Below are 25,916 nucleotides of genomic sequence, written 5' to 3'. Positions count from 1 at the left end.
CGAGTCCCTCTGTATAGGGCGTCCCACCCAGTTATAGCAAAGTGAGCAACGTGAAGGGACTGAGCCCCTCCTGCCCGCGGCCCCCCCAAACCGGGGGCAGCGCGGGGACCGGGGTGGGGGCCAGGCTGACGGGGCCGTCCCTCCCCGCACGGCCCCCGCCGCCGCCATCCCCTTCCCTCCCTCCCTCCCTTCCTCCAATGTGGGGTGCCCCTCATCCTGTGCCCCCCCGGGGGTCAGCTCTGGGGCCCCCAAATCCCGCAGAGAGCGATAGCACCAAGGGGGACGGCTGCTCCCCGCAGTTTATTCCGCGCTCCCTGCCGGGACCGAGGGCCGGGGGGGGGCCGGGCGCTGCCGGAGAACGGCCCCGGGATGGACGGGGGGCTCCGGGGCTGGAGGAGAGGGTGTCTCAGCTTTGCTTCGGATTTACATTCTGGACCATGCAGTAGCACCAAAGTTCATGAGGTGATCGGTGACGGAGCGTTACTTCCGCTTCCTCCCGCAGTACTTCCCTGCCGCGCAGCCCGCGCCTGCCATGGCGGATGGATGCGGGTCAGGCCTGCCTCAGCCAGCAGGGATGGGAGCGGCACGGGGCACCCCAAAGGGACGGGACAGGGACGGGGGCACCCCAAAGGGATGGACAGGGACAGGGGGGACCCCAAAGGGATGGGACGGGGGCACCCCAAAGGGATGGGAAAGGCACCCCAAAGGGATGGGACAGGGACAGGGGGGACCCCAAAGGGATGGGACAGGGACAGGGGGCACTCCAAAGAGATGGGACAGACACGGGGACACCCCGCAGGGATGGGACAGACACGGGGGGCACCCCAAAGGGATGGGACCGGCACGGGGGACACCCCGCAGGGACGGGACAGACACGGGGGACACGACCGACCCCTGGAGCTGGGGACCACACTCACCTCTAAAGCCCAGGGCACCCAGAGCTCCTCCGTAGGGCTTGGGGGGCTTCCCTGCAGCGGGAAGGCAGAGCAGGGTGAGCGGGAACCCCATGGGGATATGCGCCCCCACCCCAAAACGCCCCGCGGGGCAATGGATACTCACCGCCGAATCCCAGGCCGCCGACCCCACCTGAAAGGAGAGCGAAGCCCTCAGCACCACGAGGCACCCCCATTTCTGTGCCCCACACCCCCAGGGCAGCCCCCCGGCTGAGCCCAGCCCCGGGGTCCCTCCCCGGCCGTGGCCGCGTCCCCGCGAGCTGGCCAGGCACGGACACGGCCCCGGTGTGTGCTCGGTGCCCAGCCGGCGGTGGGTGGTACCTGGAAATAGCGGTGATATGCCGAAGCCGGGACCTCCAACGCCTGGGGAAAAAGCAACAGCCAGTGACAGCCGGTGACAGCGGTGCCACTCTAGCGTGCACTGGGGACAGCCTGGCTGGGATCCCGTGCTCACTCCAGGGACAGGAGCTGATGCAAAAGCCGCCGTCCCCACCCTGGCACCTCTCTGGCTTCCCAGTGCTCTCCCAGGCAGCTGGTGCTCAGCAGGGAATGGCAGCAACATGGGGACAGCAAGCGAGGACGAGTGTGGCAGGATAGGGGACACACTCCCAGGCCAGCCCCAAAGTGCAGCACTCACCTGGCTGCAGCCCCCCAGCACCAAAACCTGCAGGTGGGTGAGCCCCAGTGAGGGTGGGGAGCGTGAGCACAGCCATGGGAATGTGGATGGGGACAGGCACCGGAGTCACTCCTCCAGCCCCTCTGGCTGTCCCTTACCTGGCTTGGGAGGTTTCCCAGCAGCTCCTGGATACAAGAGTCCTAAGTCAGAGGGGGGCACCAGGGCAGCCCCTGCCCGGACTCACTGCCCCAGGGCCACACCCAGACCCTTCAGGAGGGGCCCAGAGGCTCCCAGGAGGGACCTGCATCTCCACATGTTGGGGACAGGGTACAGTACCATCCCCTGTTCCCATGGCAGGGGCAAGGCTGGGGCTGTGGCCCTCAGTCCTTGCTCAGCAATGGCAATCCCTTTGGATCACCCCCTGGGAACAGGGCAGGTGACAAACACAAAAGGGGACAGTGACAATGCAGGGTGGGATTGTGCTGTGAGACTGGGAGGGGACACAGGTGACCCACAGATTCCCTTTCCTTTTCATGGCTCTGCCAGCTCTCTGCTGCTGCTGCTTCTCCCTGCAGCCCAGCCCTGGGAGCCCCACACCGGGCCCAGCATCACTCACCGAGGCCACCAACGCCGAGCCCACCGACGCCAAGGCCACCTACAAGGAGTAGCCCGGGTGAGCACCAGCAGGGACAGGCGGTGTCCCCAGTGTCTGACCCACTCCTCAGCCACTCCCACGTGTGCTCATCTTTTCTCGGGTAGCCCCGCTCCCTCCGAGCCCAGAGGGAGCATCCCTTCAGCTCCACCCCTGGATGGGAGCATCCCTCTGCCCGCACATCCCCACTGCCTGGGCTCAGCTCCTGCCAGCACTTACCTGGGAGGCCACCAACCCCTGGGACTCCAACCCCAGGAACACCTGCCAGAGAGACACCGTTAGCACCTGTCCCCCACAGCCTGGCAGCCCCGGCTCAGAGCACCCCCAGCCACTGCCCAACTTGCTGGGGTGGCCCTGGCACCCATGCTGGGGGTCCCCAGCACCCATCTCACAGCACCCAGAGGGGCTTCAGCCCCTGTGTGACACATGGAGGAGAAAACTGTCCTCAGCGAGTCCAGGGCAGGGGGTACAGGTGGCACTTGGCACCCATGGGTGACAGCACACCACTTCCCATGCCTGGGCCATCGGGGCAAAGTGGGCATGCAGGGGGCAGGAAGAGAGGTCAGCACCCCAATGGCTGCAGGAGAAGGGTGCCCAGGGACAGTCTGAGGTGGCCCTGGGGCAGGGGTACGTACCGAATTTGGGAGGTTTAGCACCAGGCTGCACCCCTACTTGGGGGATGCCTGCAAAGTGAGTGAGGACACCACGGTTAGGACAGTCACCCCACACCGTCTCATGTGCCACCACCCTCCCCTCCATGCCACCTGCATCCCTCCCTGCCACCCCTTCATGTGGCTCGGTGGCTTTCAGCATTCCCAGCCACCACTGTCCCCAAGCAGGGCAGGACACAGCACATACCTGCCCCAGGAAGGATGCCAGTTCCAGGTACTCCCACCCCTGGCACCAAACCGGGCACGCCACCAACACCGGGTGCCACTCCGGGCACTCCGCCCACGCCAGGCACCACCCCTGGCACCCCTCCAACCCCGGCACCTGCAGAGAGAGGGGTGAGAGATCCTGTGCTTGTGTGGGATCATGTGCCAGGCCTGGGTGCCCGTGCCCAGCATCCCCTGCACGGGTCAGAGCCACACCAGGGCTGGTAGGGAGCCTGAGGGGCTCCCCAGGCTGACTCACCGAATTTGGCTGCCTTGGCTGCTGCTTTGGCTGCTGCTGCAGGACCTCCAACACCTGGGCAGAGACAGCAGGGGAGGGGTCAGACCCTGGGGAGGTCTCACAGCAAACCTGGGCAGAGCCCATCCCTCAGGCCCTGTCTGCAGCCCCCCAGGGACACTGCTGAGGTTCTCCTCAAGTCTGTCCTGCCCCCAGAACTGCCCCCACACCAGCCGGGCTGCTCTCACCCTTGCCTTCCTCCTCCTCACCTGGGACACCTCCAACACCAGGAACCAGGCCACCTACTCCAGGAGCCAGGCCACCTACTCCAGGAGCCAGGCCACCCACGCCGGGAGCCAGGCCACCTGCTCCTGTAAGGAGAAAGAGAAGGACTGGGCTTCAGCTCGGGAAGAAACGTGGAAGGAGGAGTTGGATGAGTGGGTGGGTGGATAGATTATGAGATAGATATGTGGCTGGATGAGCACTGGTTGAAATGATGGTAGGATGGATGAATGGTTGGATGGATGAACGAATGGATGCTGAGATGGACACATGGATGCTCAGATGGCCAGATGGACAGAGGGGTGGTGAGATGAATGTGTGTGTGAATGGGGAGTGGTTGAATGGATGGTGGGATGGATGAATGGAGGGATGATGAGGTGCACTAATGGTTGAAGGGATGGTGAGATGGATGTGTGGATAGATGGATGGATATGTGGATGCATGTGGAGTGACTGAATAGATGAGTGGAGGAGGTACAGATGGATGGACAGAGAAGGGGACAGATGGACACCGAGGTGGTGGTCTTGTGGCTGGGTGGGCAGAATGGGGTATGGATGGACCAAAGTATGAGAAGATGGTGAACTCGGATGTTCCACAGGGCTCAGCTCACTGGAGAGCAGCCCTGAGACACCCAGAACCTCATCCCACATTCAGCCCTTCAGGGAGCTCGTCCCTCACCCTGAGCCCCAGGGACCCCAGGCACTGCTAGGCCTCAGCCCTGACAGGGGAGCAGCCTGGGGTGGGGATGAGCAGGAGACAGGACAGGTGGGATAACCCCAGAGAGATCCCAGCTTACCGTACTTGGCTGCTTTGGCGGCTGCTTTGGCAGCTGCTGCCGGAACTCCTGGGGACAGGGAGTGAGAGGGTCAGGAACGCGTCCCAACAGCACTGCTGGGGACATCTGAGCATCCCTTGGGCACCATCTCACCTGGAACGCCGACCCCAGGCACCAGACCGGGCACGCCAACACCTGGCACACCCACTCCAGGAACGCCAACACCGGGCACGCCAACACCGGGCACACCAACACCGGGCACGCCAACACCAGGAACGCCAACACCAGGAACACGTCCTGCTCCTGCAGAGAGGTTCAGGGATGTGTCCAAGGGGACAGACTCCACAGCAGGAATCCCACTGACCTCCACAGCACCGGGGTGTCCCCACCTCTCCTGTGTGCCAACACACCTCCTCCCTCCCTGGGACAGCCGATGGTGACGGTGGTGACAGTGGTGACTCACCGATCGCCGCTGCTTTCGCTGCAGCCTTGGCTGCAGCCGCTGCTGCCGGGCCACCAACTGCGGGGACACAAGGGACACAGTCAGGGACCTGCTGAGGCCAGCATCCCATCAGCGGCTGCTGACAGCCCATCTGCTCACCTCCAACACCAGGAACAGCACCAGGAACCCCAGGCACACCAGGAACGCCAGGAACACCAGGAACGCCAGCGATGCCAGGAACGCCAGCGATGCCAGGAACGCCAGCTCCTGCAGGGAGCAGGGAGAAGTCAGATCTGGCTGCATTAACAGCTGAAAGGTTGGGCCGGTTCCAGCTCTGTCTCATAATCATGGCTGGGAGAGAAGAGCATCCACAGCCACTACCAGGAGAGACCCAAGCAGGGCAGGAGAGGGATCAGTTCTGTGTCTTGCCAGACCCAGTGGGAGGCATTCCAGGATCCTACCAGGTTTTGCAAGGCAGTGACAATGGGCCCCTCGCAGCACGTACCGTACTTAGCTGCCTTTGCTGCTGCTGCTGCCGACGGCACCCCTGGGGACAAGGGAGACACGGAGCCTCAGCCACCATGGCCCTGCAGAGCCGGGCCACGGGGACAGGGCTCCTGGAACAGTCACCTGCCACCCCGGGGACACCTCCGACACCGGGCACCGCCCCGGGGACACCTCCGACACCGGGCACCAAGCCAGGGACACCTCCGACACCGGGCACCAGGCCGGGGACGCCGCCCACACCGACACCGGGAACGCCGGCGCCTGCGGGAATACGAGGAGACAGATCAGAGCTGGCTGCAGCAAGAGCTCAGTGCTGGCACTGCCATGGCTCGGTGTCACCATGGTGCCCCAGAGAGTGGAGCATCCACGGCCTCATGCAGGACAGACCCCAGCAGGGCAGGGCAGGGATCGTCCCCGTGACTCTGCCAGCGATTGCCTGGAAGTCACCGGCACAGGGAGCACAATGACCCTCATCCTCACAGGGCCCAGGCTGCTCCTTGTCGTAGGGACAGCAGGCCTTGCAGCCAGACAGGCCATGCAGGACCTTTGTCCTCATGGGACCCTGCTCAGCTCGGCCATGACAGAACAGAGCACCCTCTACTGAGTTCCTGCCTGAATTCCTGATTCCCATCCTTCCCTGGGCATGCAGAGGGATCTTTTCTACAAATTATAGAAGAGAAATGGAAGAGAGGGGCATCAGTGATTTAACCTTTAAGGGAGAGTTGCTATTGATCATGGCTCCTCCTGGGGACCCCCAGGGCTCTGCACTGAAGATGGAGAAGGTCCCGGGACCTGGCCAGGTACCAGCTACTGGCTCTGCTTTTTGGAGCAGCAACTGGAAGCCAATCCTGCATGGAACCTCAGGGCCAGTTGTCCATGTGCACAAGCTCCAGCTTGGGGTGGTTATGGTGCTGGGCACCTGGGTCTTGCTAGGCCCAGTTGGAGGCACTTGATGGATCCCAACATTCCACCACAGTTTGGAGGACAGTGATCTAGGGAGGAGTTCCTGTGCCACGAAACCCTGCCCTAATGGCAGAAGCACTGAACCCTTGGGCAGCAGACCTTGCGTCAGGTGGAAAACAATTTGGTACAAAATCCAAGAATTCAGTAAAATCTAAAACCATGAATTGGGGGCGCATTGTTCATTTCCACAGAGCACCATGGAGAAACCCTGGAGAGGGAGAAGGTTCTCCCTGCAGATGGAGGCAGGCCCAGAAGAGCAGCCAGGAGCTGGGCTGGGCATTCCCCATTTCCCCTCAGGAGTGCTCCCAGGGCACAGCCCGAAGCTGGGCACCCCCGTGTGTCGGGGCAGGGCGGGCAGGGTCCCGGGGGCTGGGGCCCCTCGCAGCACGTACCGTACTTAGCTGCCTTTGCTGCTGCTGCTGCCGACGGCACCCCTGGGGACAAGGGAGACACGGAGCCTCAGCCACCATGGCCCTGCAGAGCCGGGCCACGGGGACAGGGCTCCTGGAACAGTCACCTGCCACCCCGGGGACACCTCCGACACCGGGCACCGCCCCGGGGACACCTCCGACACCGGGCACCAAGCCAGGGACACCTCCGACACCGGGCACCAGGCCGGGGACGCCGCCCACACCGACACCGGGAACGCCGGCGCCTGCGGGAACACGAGGAGACAGATCAGAGCTGGCTGCAGCAAGAGCTCAGTGCTGGCACTGCCATGGCTCGGTGTCACCATGGTGCCCCAGAGAGTGGAGCATCCACGGCCTCATGCAGGACAGACCCCAGCAGGGCAGGGCAGGGCAGGGATCGGCCCCGTGACTCTGCCAGCAATTGCCTGGAAGTCACCGGCACAGGGAGCACAATGACCCTCATCCTCACAGGGCCCAGGCTGCTCCTTGTCATAGGGACAGCAGGCCTTGCAGCCAGACAGGCCATGCAGGACCTTTGTCCTCATGGGACCCTGCTCAGCTCGGCCATGACAGCACAAAGCAAGTCCTGCAGAGCTCCTGCCTGAATTCCTGAATCACATAATTCCCAGGGCACATGAAGGGATCTTTTCTACAAATTATAGAAGAGAAATGGAAGAGTCGGGCATCAGTGATTTAATCCTGTAATGGGTGCTGCCATTGACCATGGCTCCTCCTGGGGACCCCCAGGGCTCTGCACTGAAGATGGAGAAGGTCCTGGGACCTGGCCAGGTACCAACTGCTGGCTCTGCCTTTTGGAGCAGCAACTGGAAGCCAATCCTGCATGGAACCTCAGGGCCAGTTGTCCATGTGCACAAGCTCCAGCTTGGGGTGGTTATGGTGCTGGGCACCTGGGTCTTGCTAGACCCAGTTGGAGGCACTTGATGGATCCCAACATTCCACCACAGTTTGGAGGACAGTGATCTAGGGAGGAGTTCCTGTGCCAGGAATCCCTGCCCTAATGGCAGAAGCACTGAACCCTTGGGCAGCAGACCTTGCGTCAGGCGGAAAACAGATTTGGTACGAAATCTAAGAATTCAGTAAAATCTAAAACCATGAATTGAGGCGCATTGTTCATTTCCACAGAGCACCATGGAGAAACCCAGGAGAGAGAGAAGGTTCTCCCTGCAGATGGAGGCAGGCCCAGAAGAGCAGCCAGGAGCTGGGCTGAGCATTCCCCATTTCCCCTCAGGAGTGCTCCCAGGGCACAGCCCGAGGCTGGGCACCCCCGTGTGTCGGGGCAGGGCGGGCAGGGTCCCGGGGGCTGGGGCCCCTCGCAGCACGTACCGTACTTAGCTGCCTTTGCTGCTGCTGCTGCCGACGGCACCCCTGGGGACAAGGGAGACACGGAGCCTCAGCCACCATGGCCCTGCAGAGCCGGGCCACGGGGACAGGGCTCCTGGAACAGTCACCTGCCACCCCGGGGACACCTCCGACACCGGGCACCGCCCCGGGGACACCTCCGACACCGGGCACCAAGCCAGGGACACCTCCGACACCGGGCACCAAGCCAGGGACACCTCCGACACCGGGCACCAGGCCGGGGACGCCGCCCACACCGACACCGGGAACGCCGGCGCCTGCGGGAACACGAGGAGACAGATCAGAGCTGGCTGCAGCAAGAGCTCAGTGCTGGCACTGCCATGGCTCGGTGTCACCATGGTGCCCCAGAGAGTGGAGCATCCACGGCCTCATGCAGGACAGACCCCAGCGGGGCAGGGCAGGGCAGGGATTGGCCCCATGACTCTGCCAGCGATTGCCTGGAAGTCACCGGCACAGGGAGCACAATGACCCTCATCCTCACAGGGCCCAGGCTGCCCCTTGTCATAGGGACAGCAGGCCTTGCAGCCAGACAGGCCATGCAGGAGAAGTGGCTGGGTCTCCCAGCAGGTGTCTGGGGGGGCACTGGTCAGACTGGGGAGCCGACAGCCTGGACCTGCTGGCACACATCAGTGCCACACGGACAAGCACCAGATCACTTTTGCAAGGGCTGAGTGTCAGAGGGCTTTGTCCTCATGGGACCCTGCTCAGCAGGGCCACCACAGCACAGAGCGACCTCTGCTGAGCTCCTGCCTAAATTCCTGTATCCCATCCTTCCCTGGACATGTAGAAGGATTTTTTCTACTAATTATAGATGCGATGGGCATCAGTGATTTAAACATCAAAGGAGAGTTGCCATTGACCATGGCTCCTCCTGGGGACTCTCAGAGCTTCACAGTAACAATGAAAGAGAAGGTCCTGGGATCTGGCGAGGGAAATTCTGGCTCTGTCTTTTGGAGAAGAACATGGACCCCCCAATGCAGTGTGAAACCCCAGGCCAGTTCTGCCTCCTCCCTTGGCCCAAGCTCCAGGCTGCCCTCCTGCTTGGCCATGACCCTTGGCCCCACTGTAGCTCCTTGGAGATGGTTATACCTGATGGATCTCACCATCCCACCTCATATAGGAGGACAGTAACCCTGTGAAGGGCCCCTCTGCCAGGAATCTCTGCCCGAATGGCAGCAACACTGAGCCCTTGGGCAGCAGATCCTGCAACAGATCAGCTGCTGGAAATGGATTTGGTACAAAATCCAAGAATTCAGTTAAATCTAATACCATGAATTGGGGCTCATTGTGCACTACCACAGAGCAGAGTGGAAAAACCCTGGAGAGGGAGAAGGTCCTGCCCTGCAGATGGAGGCAGGCCCAGAAGAGCAGCCAGGAGCTGGGCTGAGCATTCCCCATTTCCCCTCAGGAGTGCTCCCAGGGCACAGCCCGAGGCTGGGCACCCCCGTGTGTCGGGGCAGGGCGGGCAGGGTCCCGGGGGCTGGGGCCCCTCGCAGCACGTACCGTACTTAGCTGCCTTTGCTGCTGCTGCTGCCGACGGCACCCCTGGGGACAAGGGAGACACGGAGCCTCAGCCACCATGGCCCTGCAGAGCCGGGCCACGGGGACAGGGCTCCTGGAACAGTCACCTGCCACCCCGGGGACACCTCCGACACCGGGCACCGCCCCGGGGACACCTCCGACACCGGGCACCAAGCCAGGGACACCTCCGACTCCGGGCACCAGGCCGGGGACGCCGCCCACACCGACACCGGGAACGCCGGCGCCTGCGGGAACACGAGGGGACAGATCAGAGCTGGCTGCAGCAAGAGCTCAGTGCTGGCACTGCCATGGCTCGGTGTCACCATGGTGCCCCAGAGAGTGGAGCATCCATGGCCTCATGCAGGACAGACCCCAGAGGGGCAGGGCAGGGATTGCTAGCCCCAGTTGGACGTGGTTCTGAACCCAGGCAAGTTTTTGGAGGATGTTGACCCTTGGCAAGGGCCCCTCTGCCAGGAATCTCTGCTCGAATGACAGCAACACTGAACCCTTGGGCAGCACATCCTGCAACAGATCAGCTGCTGGAAATGGATTTGGTACAAAATCCAAGAATTCAGTTAAATCTAAAACCATGAATTGAGGCGCATTGTTCATTTCCACAGAGCACCATGGAGAAACCCTGGAGAGGGAGAAGGTCCTGCCCTGCAGATGGAGGCAGGCCCAGAAGAGCAGCCAGGAGCTGGGCTGGGCATTCCCCATTTCCCCTCAGGAGTGCTCCCAGGGCACAGCCCGAGGCTGGGCACCCCCGTGTGTCGGGGCAGGGCGGGCAGGGTCCCGGGGGCTGGGGCCCCTCGCAGCACGTACCGTACTTAGCTGCCTTTGCTGCTGCTGCTGCCGACGGCACCCCTGGGGACAAGGGAGACACGGAGCCTCAGCCACCATGGCCCTGCAGAGCCGGGCCACGGGGACAGGGCTCCTGGAACAGTCACCTGCCACCCCGGGGACACCTCCGACACCGGGCACCGCCCCGGGGACACCTCCGACACCGGGCACCAAGCCAGGGACACCTCCGACACCGGGCACTGCCCCAGCACCTGGAGGGAAGCAGAGTAGTCAGACTCCCCACAAACACCCCACTCTGCCACAGTGGGGACGTGGTCTGCCCCAGGGTCACAGGAGTCTCTTGGGCACCAGCTTTGTGGCGGGCTCCTCACTCATCCTAAAGCAGCTCCTAAGGGTACCTGGGATCTTCTTGGGAATTTTATTCCCAGCTCCTTACGCCCATCAGGCTACCCAGGATGTTGGGGACTCCCAGGGCCCCCCAAGGCTGTGGCTATACATCCCAGCTGCCTCAGACCTGGCATGTTTTCCCTAAATGCCCCAATGTGTGATTTGCTCCTCACTTTTCTCCCACAGAGCAGTCAAACAGGGAGCAGTGGAGATCTGCATCACCAGGAGCATCCCTCACTAGGGAAGGACAGCTCAGCACAGACACCGAGTTCTGGCCACCCCGCTGGCACCTGGCAGAGCAAATCCACATCTCATGGAGAGACCGCGTGTGAAGGGCATGCTCTGCCCCCTGCCAGGCTGCTGCATCCCGAGGGGCCCTCAGCCCTTCAGCACTGCTGGAACAGCTGCTGGAGCTGGGACAGGGCAGGGACAGCACCCCATAGAATGGGATAGGAGCTGCCAGGGCAGCTGTGGAGCCGCACAGTCCCTGGAATCAATGCACGGCCCTTCCCTGTCCCGAGATGTGTCCGAGGCAGCAGGAACTCACCAAAAGCTCCTGCCTTTGCCGCTGCCTTCGCCGCTGCTGCCGCCGCTGCCGGTCCTCCGACTGCCGGGATTGCGGGAGAGAGTCAGGGATGTGGGATAAGGGAAGGAGACCCTCCCCGAGCCCCAGGGCAGAGCCCTCTCATCGCCTCACCTCCAACTCCTGGGACACCGCCGATGCCAACACCGGGTGCAACTCCTGGGATGCCGCCAACGCCGGGCAGGACACCGGCTCCTGCCGCGGGGGACAGGATGGTCAGCGGGGACACGGGGACACAGCCAGCACCCCCGGGGCTGAGAGGGAGGGAGCAGGGACAGGGAGCAGCTCCCTGCTGGGGACGTGGGTGGTGTTTGTGCCACAGAGGGCGACTCACCAAGTTTTGCTGCTGCCTTCGCTGCTGCTGCCTGTGCTCCGACCCCTGCAGAGGGACACGGGCACTGAGCCACCCTGGCACCATTCCCACCTCAGCTCCCCCACCCCACAGGGACCCTGGGGACCGGGCACTCCTGCCAGCGTCCGTCCCCCTCTCCTGCGGGAGGTGCTGCTCCCGGCCTGGCTGTCCCTGCAGGAGGTGCTGCTCCCGGCCGCGCTGTCCCTGCAGGCCGCAGGCAGCCAGGCAGGGCCCAGCACCCGTGCAGGGCCAGCAAGGGGACAGGGTGGAGTTCCCCTGCCATGGCCGTGCCACTCCCCACCCCGGGGCTGCGGGGCCCGGTGTACCTGTCCCGGTGGGGTATCCTGCCTTTCCTGCCAGGAGGCCGGCTCCTATCCCGCCGGGCCTGAGGCCTGCAATCACAACACAGAGTAGAGCCACATCAGGCACCAGCCAGGGGAAGGACAACGAGACAGACGGAGCAGCCCCCTTGGATCTCCTGCTCCCCGCAAGTGGATGCCAAAGCCAACTCCTCCCCACTTGAGATCCCAGCTCAAACATCCCTGCCTGAAGCTGGAGTGGCTCAGGACATATCCTGAGGATTGACAGCTCCCAGGAATGCCAGGAGAGTTGAGTTCCCAGGCTGGTCCACAGCCACCACGGGTAAGGCATGAGGTCCCCAGTGGGCCACCTCGCCCTGGGAGCAGGATATCCCTCACACCGGCCCGAGGGTCAGTGGCCACGAGGTCACGGTGGAGCCACGAGGAATGAGGACACAAGCACTCACCATTGGTGTAGGGCAGTCCATAGCCACCTGGGGACGAGAGAAGAGGAGAGAAGGGGGGGTTAGCACCTGGCTGCTGCTGGCCCTGTCCCCTCTGCCCCACAGCGTGGCCCCCCTCTGCCGGGGCCCTGCAGCACCGGCCCAGGGGCTCCGTCCATTTGCGACAGTGAATCCTCCGGGATACAAACCCCTGTGCTGGAGCTGGGCCAGGAGATGCTGTTCTCCCTCACCTTGGAAGCAGTGACGGAAGGAGCCGCCCCTCTGAGCCCAGGCCGAGGGCTGTGGCGCCTGGAGCTGTTGTGCAGGAGCCTCCCATGACCCCGCTCCAGCGAGGGGTCCCGCGGGAGCCCCGCGGCAAGAGCTGTACCCAGCTGGCTGCACCCCGGCCAGCTCGGAGGAAAGACTTTAATTGGAATCAGGGCTTGGGAGCCTCGGCTGAAACGTGACCTCGTTAGGAGGTCGGTGTGAAGGGATGGGGAGGGATTATGGGCTGGGACATTGTGGCCAGGGAAATGTCTCCTTGCGAAAGAGCCGGATCCCAGCACTCGGAGTGGTGGGGATGCCCCTGACTCAGCAGGGACCGTGGGCTTGGCACAGGGACAGCAGTTCCCAGCTCCCATCACTGCTGGCTGCAGCCCGAGGCCATGGGCTGCCACATTCCTGGGAGGGACACCTCGAGCTGCACAGGGTGGGGGGTGCCTCCAGCAAGGGGGCCATGGGCAGGGATATGGCTGCCTGCAGCCAGGATGGAATTACTCATGGCACAGCATCTCCTTGAGCACTGGACTCCATCCCCTCCCAGCATGTGGGGACCAGATTTCCTTCCATCCTGCCAGGCAATCCCATGGTGTCCCACATCAGCACAGTGGTGCTGGCAGGCAGAGGCTCACAGTGAGCTGTGCCAGGTGTGCCCCACCTTGAGGGCCACCCTTGCCCATCCAGGGGCACCTTATCAGCACCTTGCTCACCATAATGCTGGGAAAGGGGTGACACACATGGAGGTGACTCCAAGGGCCAGAAGTCCAAGCCTTGGATCTCCAAGGGTTTTGCTGGGTGCAAGTTCTGCTCCCCACCACCCCCAGCTGGATGGGAAGGCAGCCCCTGCCCATGCTGTATCCATGGGAATGTCACCAGTGAGCTCAGGCCCTGCACACACTGGGGCTCTGCATAAACCAATGTCACCCAAGCACAGCTGGACACTGGGGAGTGGTCCCCATCCCTACAGCATCAATGGGACCCTGACCTCAGCCACAGCTTCAGACTGAGCCTCCGGTGAGGTGAGTGACCCCCGGGCCACCTCCTCAGTGGGACAGCCCAGGAGCAAGTTATCTAAAGAGATGATTTTCCACTGAAAATGTTTGTCCCATTGTCCCTCTTCCCCTCTCAACCTGGACCTACTGCAGTGGGGACAGTGCAGGGACAGCCCACGTGTGGCATCCCCAGATCCACCCATAGCATCAAGGCAAGAGCCTCCACAGCCAGCAGCACAGGCAGTCCTTGCACTGCCAACCCTGAGCCCTCAGAAGTGACAAACTGGCATCCCCCAGCACCCCAGGAAGGTCTGGAGACACCCCCGTGGTCCTGGTCCCTATCCTGGGGCTGGGACCTAGACGGGGTCCACGGGCAGCAGGGCCGAAGCTCCTTAAGGATCGTAACTCTGCTCTAGTGCAGGAAACAGGAGTGGGCCAGGATCCCTGCTGCTGCTTGTGGCCACAGCCAGCAGAGCTGCTGGGGCTGGAGCTGGGCCGGGAAGTGCTGGGCTGGGATGTGCTGGGCTGGGATGTGCTGGGCTGGGATGTGATGCCTGGGGTGGGCTCCTCTCCCTGAGGCTCTCCTGCCTCCAGCAGCTTGTTTGGATGCACGGGGATGGGGGCCCTGCCTGCATGGGGCTGCCCTCCTCCTCAGGATGCACTGGGGAGCAGTCAGGTGGCAGCATGGCCCCTGGGGGGCACAGAACCTGCCACTGTTCCTCCATGGGCACGGCTGCCTGGGGACAGGCAGAGCTGGCACTCAGCCCAGGGCTGGGAGGGGAAGGTGCCCAGAATGGCCTGGGCTGGCAAAGGGGTGCTGAGCTTCCCCAGGCTGACCTGGGCTGGGGCTGAGCCCTGTGCAGGTGGGCAGTGGGCACAGAGATCTGTCTGGAGCCCCCAGCAGCCTCAGCTACAGCTCCTTGAGCCAGGACACCTGGCCCAGGTGAATGCCAGGCCCAACCCCAGGAGCCACAGAAACCAGACTGTCCCTGCAAGGGCTGTGCCTTGTGCCAGCAGGAGCTGGCAGGGACATCCCAGGGTGGCGTGGCCCAGAGCATTTCCCCAAACATGACCCTTCCTACCTTACACAGCCAGGGGAGGCACAGAGGCACAGCACTGTCCACACGAGCGGGGGCAATGCTCAGATCACTCCAGAAGCTGCCCAGGGTGCCACAGGCAGGGCACAGCAGAGTCCCCAGCTCTGTCCTGCTGTCCCAGGGCCAGCACAGGCACTGCCAGCTCCGGGGCACTGCGGGCACCGTGCCTCAGCCCTGGGGAACGGCACATCCTCCTCCTGGCTGCTGGGGATCCTGCACCCACAGTGAAGCCACTCTGCTGGCTGTGGAGCTTACCTGGGAGCTTAGGAGCTTTGATGGGATAACCCAGAGGGACACCGGGCTGCTGACCTCCAAAACCTCCCAGTCCTGCAAACCAACAGCAGACGCTCACCTGGAGCCCGCGCCACAGCTGCCACCAGTCCCGGAGGGAGGGGGGTGCCCCAAGGCACCCTGGCACAGGAGAGGGGGTGGCTTGGGAAGCCCTGAGGCATCTTCTGGTGTGGGGAGACCATGGCTGTGAGGAAGAGGCTTGGGAAGGAAGAGAAGGACATGCAAGAGAGATGGGGCACTCACCGGGAATTCCTCCAAAGGCTCCAGCTCCTAAAAGGAAACACAAAGACACCTGTGTGAGCCCTGGGCTGCTCCTGGAGGCACAAATTAACCTAAGTGGATTCAGCCATAGGTTGGCTTCACTGCCAAGTGCCCTGTAGGGCTGTGATCCCAAAGGCTGGGCTGGAGTGCCGAGCTGGAGCCAGCCCTGATCCAGCCCCAGTGTTCCAAGGGGATGAGGGGACCTACCTGGGGCTTTAGGCTTGACTCCAGCTCCAGTGGGGACCCCGGGCAGCACTCCCACGCCAGGGAAGCGAACACCTGGAGCAGAGACCAGAGGGGTGAGCTGGGGCCTCACTGGGGATGTTACTGGTACCCAAGACCCCCACAGCCAGCTGCCAAATCCCTGTCACCATGGCACCCTCATCCTTGGGGTCTTGCTGGCACTGCCCTGTGCCAGCTGCCAGCACCTCCAGCTGCCAGGAGGGGTTTGCTCCAGGCCTGGAGCTGCCTGTGGAACAGACTGGGAGCCTGCAGGGCACATGGCACTCAAGAGGGGTCCCACTGGTGACAGCAAAGCCCCAGCCAGGCCTGGGCAGTGCTCCCTCCCCTGCTGATGCTCGGTGGCCTGGGGCCAGACAGGGCTCTCGAGCCCTCCAGGGCAGCAGACAGTCTTGTGGCCTTGGAACAGTTTGGGTTGGATTTTTGGGTTTTGAGTTTCCTTTTGGTTTGGGGTTCTTTTTCCCCTTCTTACAAATGTCTTTCATTATAACTCGAGCATTTTCAGACATGGAAAAGACATTCCTGACCAGCAACACGCTTCGGACAGTGTCGAAACATCTTGTTTTCACAAGTTTTCCTCCCCCAAATTACTTTGCACTGAGGAATTCCTCTCTCCCGCCACCTCCCCCTCCTCCCCTCGGCCAGCCCTGGTGGCTGTGCCAGCTCCTCTCCCAGCGCTGGTGCTGCCTGCCCCCGCCACGCTTGGCACAGGATGGAGCTGCCGGGTCCCCCCGTGCCTTTGGCACGGTGGAAATGTCACTGTAGCCTCAGCCAGGGGTTTGGAAGCTGTGGGGAGCAGCAGGACACAGGCAGGCGGCAGTGCACGGTGCTCTCCCCACGGGGGTGCTGGCAGGGTGGGGAACCCCTCGGAGCTGGGATGCTGACAGTGGGGTGGGCACCCCAGCTCACCTGCGCCGGGGAGCACGCCGCCCGGAAAAGCTCCAGGAATCCCAGCACCTGCAGGCAAAAGAGATTCAGGGATGAGGGGCCGGCTAGAATCGCTCCCCTCCCCGGCCCCCACGCCGGGGCCGTCACCTACCTGGTATTTTAGGGGGTTTCCCTGCCGCGCCAAGGCCGGGCTGCACCGCGCCCGGTACCACGGCACCTGCGGGCAGCAGAGAGCCCTGAGCCCCGGCCCGGCTCCTGCCCACCCCGGGGACAGCTCTGCCCCAGGCTCGGCTCTGCTGGGAGCGAGGGGTATTTCCTACCTGTGGAGACCCCGAGGCCACCAGGACCACCAATTCCACCCACGCCTCCAATGCCAGCACCTGGGGGCATTGGGAAGAGGGGTGTACCTGCGGCTGGCTGGAACGGTGCCAGAGAGGGGACAAGCTCAAGATGGCCCTTGGAGGGGTGAAGGGGACACCCTGAGGCAGTCCCAGGGCTGGGTCCCCCATACTGGGCACAGGGACCAGGCAGTTGTGTGGCCTGTGCTCCCGGGGGCTCAGGTTTGGCCAATTCCCCACGCCTGGGACCCTTGGAGTCACTGGGGAGCCCAGTGAGAGTATCAGCTCTGGCTCCAGGGGAATCTCTGCTGGCCCAGATGCCCAGGGGACACCCCTGGGGGCTGCCCGAGCCCACCCTGCCCAGACCCCCCCAGCACTCACCAGCTTTGGCTGCAGCCTTGAGCGCCGCGGCCGAGGCAGCTCCCGGGAATGCCGCCCCGGGGAAGGCTCCGGGGAACAGACCCGCAGCACCTGTGGGGACAACAGCCAGCATCAGCACCCCTAAACAGCAGCTGCCCAGAGGGTGTCCTGCCCCTCAGTGAGCACAGAGGCTGCTGAGCTGTGGGGGCTGCGTGGCAGTGCCAGGGCTGGCGTTAGGCTGGGCAAGGTGGCGTTAGCAGGCACTGCCCTGTCCTGCATCCCCCAGATTCGCACTCCCATCCACATCCCACCTGGCACCCACACCTGACACCCCTGCAGTGGGTGCTGACACCCCTGCAGGCACTGTCCCTCTGCTGCTGGCCCTGCAGGGACCCCAGGTGCCTCCTCTCCTGCAGGGTCACCCCACTGTGGTTGATGCCATCATGCTGGGGGCCCTCGGGGCTGCCTGCTGGGTGCCTGTGGTCCCTCAGGTCTGGGAAGGGCACCCAGCCCAGATGGGGGAGAGCTGAGGAGATGGGGACAAGGGATGTGCTGTCCCCAAGATGGGTCTCTGGGGACATCACCCCAGGAGCAGGGGGACAGTGGTCAGTGCTCACCTGGCTGCAGGCCAAGGGGGCCGAGTCCCCCAAGTCCTCCGACCCCCCCAAGTCCTCCGACCCCTAGGAAGAGAAGCGGGGTGAGGTGGGATGTGGTTGGGCCCAGAGGGACAGAGGAGTCCCCGTGGCACCGTGGGGATGGGAGAACAGCCCAGGGACAGGCACAGGGATGGGTGACAAATGTCCTCGCCAGCACTCGGGTCCTCCATCCCGTCCCTCTGCCTCACCCACCCCCCGTCCTGCCGGGCCACAGGGGGACAGAACCAAAATGTTTATGGCTGAGGAATGAGTCCCTGGGTCTCCGGCCAGCGCTGCTTCCAACATCTGGGGCTCATCAGCCCTCGCTCCCTCCAGGCGCAAATTCCGGAGCCGCTGGCTCCGGGCGCGGGCCCCGCTCGGCTGGGCCTCGGCCGGGCCTCGCAGCCGCCCCGCGTTTGGTTTTAATTACGCCGAAATAAAGGGCCTTGTTTTTCTTTCCACGAGCTGAAATCTGAGCAAACGGAGGCTGTCAGCCCCTGCCTCGGGCTGCAGCTCCCACAGTGCAGCCAGGCACACTTGGGGGGCCAGGGGTGTGGGGTGGCCCTGCCCTGGGCACAGCGGGGACCCCCGGAGTGGGCACAGGGGGACCCCAGGGTCTGCCTGAAGCAGCATCAATCTCTCCATGGGGATCAAGACACCGGGCACAGAGTGCCAGGACAAGGGGGAGTGGTTTGAACCAAAAGAGGAGAGATTTAGATTCAATGTTAGGAGGAAATGCTCTGCTCTGGAGGTGGGCAGGCCCTGGCACAGGGTGCCCAGAGCAGCTGGGGCTGCCCCTGGAGCCCTGGCAGTGCCCAAGGCCAGGCTGGGCAGGGCTTGGAGCAGCCTGGGACACTGGGAGGTGTCTCTGCCATGGCAGGGGTGGCTTGAGATGGGCTTTAAGGTCCCTTCCAACTCAGGCCATTCTATGATTCTGTGATTTCCCTTGGCCCCAGATGCTGCATGTTCAGTCCCTGCTGCCCCAGGCTCGGTGCCCTCTAGCTGCACATCTTCCTGCCAGCATCTCCCCTCTCTCCTGGTGATGTCCCCTCTCCCCAGCATTCCTAAGGCAGGCAAAGCCCAGCCTGGGCTGCAGGAGCCTCTGCAAAAGCTGCTTGGCCCCGATGGCAGGCAGGTGGAGGCACTGCCAGCCTCCCACCAGGACACTGGCTCCTGCTTTGCATCTCCTCCCGTAACCCAGGCACAGCTTTACAGGCAGCAAGCACCCCCAGAGGGTGTTTAGGGGGCTGGGGGAAGGGGGCAGTGCTGAAGCAGGGTGTGGGAGGAGGCTCCTGGAGGCTGTGGCAGGATTAGTGTGGCAGGGCAGGGCTGGGCGTGCCTTGGCCATGGGGAAGCAGTGTGAGGGCAGCAGTGGTTGGGAAATGTCCCAGCCACTGGCCTGGAGGTGGTGAGAGCCAGGGAAAGGCTTCTTACCTGGTTTGGGAGGTTTTCCTGCAGCCCCGAGTCCTAGGGGAGAGCGAGGGCAGGGAGAGGGGTCAGAGCCATCCTCCCACTGAGTGTGCCCAGGCAGGGCACACGGGGGACAGGGCAGCCCCCTGCCCATCTCTTGGGCATCCTGCCCCTCTCCCCAGCCCAGCACAGCCTGTCAGGGGGGACCAGCACTCACCTGCTCCCAGACCTCCAACTCCAGCACCTGCGAGCAAGGGCAGAGTGTGAGCACTGCCCCGGGAGCCCCCAGCACCCAGCCAGGCCCCCGAGGGTCCCTGGGGAGGTGGGGGGGTCACACGGCTGTCAGGGGTGGGACATCCCCCCTGTCACGTCCCAGGATTTTGGCTGAAGGTCTGGGGACAGGCTGTGACCTCTGAGCACCTCCTGGGCAGGGTGTAGGTGCCAGCCCTGGGCAAGCCTGGCACTGCCACCCAGTCATGTCCCCACACCTTGGGGCTGATGCTGAGTCCATGGTGAGCAGCCAGACAAGATGTCCCCATGTCACCTGATCCTGGCTGGCAGCTCCCCAGCCTTCCACGGTGTCTCAAAGGCACTCAAGGCCCCCCAGGCACCTGCCCATCCTTGCAGATGCCCCCTCCCAGTGGTGCCTGGGCCCCCTTACCTGGGAAAAAGCCTGCTCCTGGGACTCCCCCTCCCGGGATAGCACCAGGAACCCCTGCAAGAGAAGAGAGCCTTGTTAAAATGCCCCAGAGGCCCAGGCAGGGAGGCAGGGGGCTCCTCCTGGCTCCCCTGCTGCTCCCTGCAGAGGAGTTGGGATGTGCAGCTCGCAGGCAGGTCCCTGCCTCTCCTTGTGACAGTGTGACAGTGGTGGCAGGGCTGGAGGGGCCCCAGCTGGGACCCAGGTGTCATCAGGAGCTGGCCTGCATGGGAAGGAGGGACATGGGGCTGGTGCTGTCCAGCTGTCCCAGCTCCTGCCCCATCTCACAGCCAGGGCTGTCTCCATCCCCTGCTGCCTCAGTGGCTCTGGGGGTGGCTCTGGGCACGGCCAGGGACCTGGGGCTGTCCCAGTCCATCCCCACAGTCCCTGATGGGCCCAGCCACACCTGAGCATCCTCTGGGGCTGCCCCAAGGATCCCTGGGTGTGTCCTGCCTGCCAAGGTGCCAGTGGGAAGAGCCAGCTCAGGCCAGTGGCACTGGAGTGACAGACTGGGGGGCACACTGCTGAGAGCCATGGGACCCCCCTGTGTCCCTTTGCCTGTCTGTGTGACACTGAGGTCACCACCCAGGTCCCAGCACTTCCCAGAGCATCTCAGCTCATACTCAGAGGCCACAGGAGGGTTTTTTTGGCTGTTTTGTACTCTGGCAGTGCCACATGTCTGCTGCAGGCCACCAATGCCACCAGGCTGCCCCCCTGGCTGGCCCCAAGCTCCAGCAGGGCCGTGGGTGGGCTGGGGACTTGCAGGTGGGCTGGGGACACGAGGGGGCTGCAGTGTAGAGGGAAGGGCTGGGGACAGGAGGGGGCTGCAGTGCAGAGGGCAGCTCCTCTTCAGGCAGCAGGAGAGGGGCTGTGGTGGGGTTTGCAGGACAGAGCAGGGCAGGGGGGCTGTCAGGAGGGTGTGGGGGGGCTGCTGTGGCCACAGTCCCTGTGGGGAGCTGCAGCCAGCCCTGGTGCCTGCGCTGCCACAGAGGATGGGCTTCAGGGGGCACTGGAGACCCTGTGGGGGCCTGGCTGGCACCTGAGCACCTGCAGGGGCCTCCCCAGCCCTGGGAGGTGGGGGCAGCCGTGGCGGCAGCACCAGGGGCTGGGCAGTGCCCAGGGGCTGGGCAGGCTGGGCAGGGCAGTGCCAGCCCCCGGGGGGACAGGCAGCTGGCAGGGCTGGCACACCACAGCACATTGTGCTGCACATCTGCAGATGTGGGGCAAACTCTGGGGGTGTCCCCCACACTGTGCCCCACCCGTGGCAGGGATGGGGGTGTCCCCTGGGCCCTGCTCACGGGTCCTTTCCACCCTGGCACCTGGCAGAGATGCCCAGCCTCCCTGGATCCACCAGGACACCCCCGTGTGTGACAGGGGTGTCGGGCAGTGCTCAGGAGATCAGGGACAGGGCATCCCTGGGGCTGCAGCGAGCAGGGGAGGAGCCGTGCCAGGACCCAGCACCCCTACCTCCCATATCCCCTCCCGAGGTCCCGCAGTGTCCCTGGACAGGAGGGGACAGGAGGGGACCCGCACTCAGCCCTCTGGCACAGCCCGGCCCGGCCAGGGGGACAGAACGGCTCCTTTTCCTTTTCCCGGCACATTTCCCACCCACATCGCCCCCCCAGCCTGGAAAAACACAACTCCAGCTCCTGCCTTGTTTCCCAACAATCTCCAAGCGTCTGCTCAGTGCCAGTTCTCCCTCCCAGCCCTGCTGCCGCTGGGAGCCGGAGCCAGGCATGGCCAGGGACCCTGGGGCACGGCCAGGGACTGTCCCCACCCGGGAGGGGCTGCTCAGCCCCCATCATCTCCCCAGCCTCAGCCCCCCAAAACCAGGCAAGGTCCCTGGTGCTGGGGTGGCCCAGACTGACCTTCCCCACCCCTCTGTCTCCCTGTGCCGGTGCTGGAGGCTCCCAAGGAAGCTGGGACAAGGATTTCTCACAGCATCCCTGCAGTGTGGGGACCACAGAAATGTCCAGGTGTCACCTGCCTACAGCCACAGCTGCCAAAGTCATCCCTTTATCACCATCACCACCCTCCAGGGGCACTGGGGGTCCTGCCAGGAGGGTTCCACTGTTGTGATGCTTTTACAGCTCCCTCCCCAGGCACCATCCCAGAGAGAGGGCTCCGTGCCTGGACACATCTGGGAGGGCTGCAGAGGCTGTGCTGCTCTGTCTGCTGCTCCTGCCCACATCAGGAGGTCAGCAAGGCCTGGCAGGAGATGGGATGGCCTGGAGGCAGTGGCATGGGTGGCTGGGTGGTGATGCCATGTGGCTCTGGGGGGACAAACCTTTCCCTCAGGAGTTCTTCCTGACCAGCTCTGCTGCCAGGCACAGCCAGACCTGCACTGCCCTGGATGCTCCTTCACAAGCTGCTCCCCCAGAGCCCAGCCTGGGGCTGTTCCCTGGTGCAGGTACTGCTGGGGGGTCTCTCCAGATCCCCCCAGCATCTCCAGTCCCTCCCCCTGGCAGCACCACTGAGCACAGGTGTTGGTGACAGCCCACACACTGGTGACACCGTGACCACATTGGGCTCTGGCCATCACTTTCTGGTCATCTCTGTCCTTGCCCAGCCTCAGGGCCAGCAGCCCCCAGCCCAGTCTGTGTGCTCCCATTTGTCCTCTCCACTCATTCCCTTGGCACAACAGGGAAGGGGAGACTGAGTCAGCAGCTTCCCAGCGCTGAGGGAGCTCTGTGCTGCCTCTGCTCTGAGCCTGCCAGGACCCTGGGAAGGGGAATTTCCTGGGCTCCCAGCCTGTCTCCAGGGCTGGGCTGGCTGTGAGCCTGTATCCCACCCCAGGGACGGCTTCTCAATTCAGGGGCCAGAGAATTGGCAGCCACTCGTGCAGCCCCAGCTGTGTCAGGGTGTGAGCCATGGAGGTGCTCAGATCGGGTGTGGAGTCTCCTTGTTTATGAGAATGGGACATTTCCCCCCCCAGCTCCATCCACAGGTGTGGATATCCAGGCTGTTCCCCTGCCAGAGCTGCTTCCGATCCCGTTTGGATCAGCCACACCGTTCCTATCTGCACCACTGCCTGCAGCTCCCTTCATAGGCCAACAATGCAGAGGATTTCTTTATTCCATAGGTTTTGAGACCAAGGCCAGGATGGAGAATCCAGCACAGCACATCCTCACACCTCACCCCTCTCTGCCCATGGGCACCCGGAGGAGCCTCAGTGCAAAACCACCGACATTTCCCCTCTTCCCTCGTTCCGCTGTTTTCTTTTTCTTGGGAGAAAGTTATGGAAACATTCAGTCTCCAGGCGACTTTGAAGCTGTGCTGCATCCCGGGCCGAGCTCGCTGGTAGCAGCTCGGGGGAGCGGGGGGGCTGGGGCCGGGCCTGGCTCCTCTCCAGCCCCCCTGAAGCTCCAGCTTTCATCTGCGAGCGCCGGCGGGCGAGCTGCACCCTGCCAGCTGCGAGGGGAGGGGAGGGGCAGCCCTGCAGGCCAGGCTCCGGCTGGGAAGGGGAGATGCCATCCCAGCCCTGCCCTGGGGACCCTGGCTGTCCTCAGAGGGTCCCCAAGCCCCAGGCCAGGTGCCACCATAGCCAGTGCCTGCCCCTCTGCACCCACCCGAGTTGCTCCCTGTGGGCCCAGAGCTTGCAGGGCTGGGAGATCCCCAGGGCCCCTCTTGTCCCTCCTTGGGGGTGTCACTGCTGGGGAATCCGCTGTGCTCCACACAGGAAGCACTGAGGGATGGATGGAAGCACCGAGGGATGGATGCCCTGCTCCAGATGCTGGGACAGGCTGCACTTGGCACCTTTAGGGAATCACAGCACCTTCCCCCTGCAGTGACCAGTGTGCAGATCCCCACAGTGCCAGCACAGCTCTGCTCCCCAGGGGCAGATCCCCAGGGGCTGATCCTGATCCTGACCTGCTGCTGGGGGTTTCCTGAGTGCTGCCAGCCCAGCCCCCTGGCACTTCTCTGAGGTGACAGCCTGGGTATGAATCCCTCAACTCTGGGATGTCTCAGGGTTCCCTCTCCTGCCAGGCTGATTTGGAGCTGCACTGGCAGCCGGTGCTGATGGACAGAGCCCTGAACATCCCCAGCACCCTGGGACCCCCCTCACCATGCCACCATGCCTCTGTGCCAGCTCTGTCCCCAAGGGCTGGCACTGCTCAGTCCTCCATGGGAGAGCCTCCCGTGTCCCACCAGCACTGGGACCATCTCCAGGGTCTGCTCACCTCTTCTGTGAGCTGCTTCCCAAAGCAGCAACACTCCTGGGGACTGAGCCAGGGCCCTAGTGGGGCCAACAGTCCCAAGCTGCTCAGGAGCTGCTGCAGGGTCTCACCCGGGGTCCAGATTCCTCCAGAGATGGTCCCAGCTGGCCATGGCTTGAAGGGTCAGAACAAAGCCAGCCTCGACCAGCAAGCCACATCTCTCGGTGCCAGAGGTGGAGAGTGCCCAGGACTGAGCACATCCCATCCAGCACCCTGAGCAGGATTAGGCACCAAGAGCAGCTCGACTTCCCAGGCAGCTCCAGGCTCTGGGGTCCCACTGCCTGCCCAGCTGGGGCCACCCCGAGGCTGGAGTCTGTGAGCTGCAGGGCACGGGCAGGTGGAGCTGCTGTCCCCTTGGTGACAGGTGGCTGTGGCTGTCCTGGTGCCCATCCAGCTCTGGCACTGCCCACAGCATCCTGCCCCCTCTTCTCCTCGGCTCCTCAATCCTCTCTGTCCAACAAATCCCGCACGACAGCCCCGGCACCGACGCCGCGGCCGATGGTGGCCCTGCCCATCACACGCTGTCCTTGGCACAGCCACCCGGCTCTCCGGAGGTGACTGTCCCCTCCCTGGTGGTGCTGTCGCCTCCTCCAAGCCCTCTGCCCAGTTTGGCCACTTCACCGGGGGCTCTGAATCTGTGCTCAGCCCTTCTCCCCGCCTGGGTGGGAGTTCAGCCTCCAGTCTGAGCCGAGACAGGGGCAGGTCACCGTGCAGGCATCGGCTGCGTTGGCCGGGCTGTGTCACACGGCCGGGACACAGAGCCCTGCGCTGGCTGTCACCTCCCCGCCCCGGCCGCGTGTGCCACACCTGCGTGTGCCCGGGCTGAGCTGTCACACAGCGCTGGGACCGCGCTGGGACAGGGACCCGGCGCTGGTGGCGATGAGGGCGGTGTGCGGGCCCCGGGCACCCCCAGCCCGCGGTCGGGGTGGGTCGGGGCGCTGTGCAGCTGCAGCAGCCCCGGCGCTGTCACGGCCACACACTGAGCGGCCGCTCGCACACAGCGACCGCGGGATGCTGCCACCCACCCACCGCCCCGAGCTCCCGCTGCCACCGACCGCGGGGTCACAGCTGGCACCTCCCCGGCCCCGCGCACTGCTGAGTCCCATGGGAGTTTGGTGGTGTCCTGCCTGCGTGTTCCTGAGCCTCTCATGCCCCCAAACCTCTCATGTCCCCAAATCTCTGGTGTCCCCAAGCCTCTCACCAGGACACCCTCGCAGCTTCCCCTGACAAGTGCGTGGTGCGGCGGTGCCGTTACCGACTGCCCCGTGTCACCAGCCTCGGTGACATCCCGTCCCAGCCGGGCATGGCACAAGCCACCTGTCGGTTTGGGGAGCAAAGAGCCCTCAGGGAGGTGGCACCGGGGCCTGCCCACGCACCCTCGGGGAGGCAGGCAGGGAGGGTGGGTGCCTGTGCCTGCTCGGGGCCGGGCAGCCGGAGCAGGCGAGGGGGTGCCCGGAGGGTGGGGGTGTCGCAGCCCCGGTGCCCCGGAGGGTCCCCGCAGGACCGGAGCGAAGCTGGCCGGGCTACGGAAGGAGCCTTCCGTTCCTTACCTCCTTGCTGAGTAGCCGGGAGGATGGAGAGGAGGAGGAGGACTCCGGGGAGGAGGGGTGCAGCTGCCTGCCTTGCCATCTCTTGAAGCAATGCCCCCGTGCTCCCGCGGGCTGTGTGTTTTATCCCAGAGCTGCTTAATTGTTGCTTCCAAGGATGCGAGGGGAAGGGGAGGGGGGCGAGGAGG

The 25,916-nt window shown here is 64.0% G+C and overlaps 1 protein-coding gene across 1 annotated transcript; it reads right to left on the bottom strand.

Moving 5' to 3' along the window:
• Positions 1-198: 198 nt before the first annotated feature.
• On the bottom strand, positions 199-25,916 carry ELN (elastin). Its single transcript, XM_058817597.1, is given in 35 exon segments — positions 199-527; positions 909-968; positions 1,060-1,086; positions 1,275-1,316; positions 1,591-1,617; positions 2,192-2,224; positions 2,441-2,482; positions 2,857-2,904; positions 3,080-3,214; positions 3,356-3,511; positions 3,601-3,702; positions 4,410-4,691; positions 4,852-4,908; positions 4,990-5,094; positions 8,288-8,347; positions 9,842-9,856; positions 10,434-10,475; positions 10,553-10,663; positions 11,347-11,406; positions 11,497-11,577; positions 11,717-11,761; positions 12,061-12,126; positions 12,501-12,527; positions 15,100-15,171; positions 15,379-15,405; positions 15,604-15,675; positions 16,546-16,593; positions 16,676-16,760; positions 16,855-16,904; positions 17,244-17,333; positions 17,840-17,902; positions 19,292-19,324; positions 19,485-19,511; positions 19,929-19,982; positions 25,732-25,916. Coding segments are annotated over 35 exon segments (2,370 nt in total). The 5' UTR covers positions 25,811-25,916; the 3' UTR covers positions 199-480.

The sequence above is a fragment of the Ammospiza caudacuta genome, chromosome 20 (genome assembly GCF_027887145.1).
Source record: "Ammospiza caudacuta isolate bAmmCau1 chromosome 20, bAmmCau1.pri, whole genome shotgun sequence".
NCBI lineage: Eukaryota > Metazoa > Chordata > Aves > Passeriformes > Passerellidae > Ammospiza > Ammospiza caudacuta.
The sequence above is the reverse complement of the archived record's forward strand: the minus strand, read 5'-3'. Positions and strand labels throughout refer to the sequence as shown.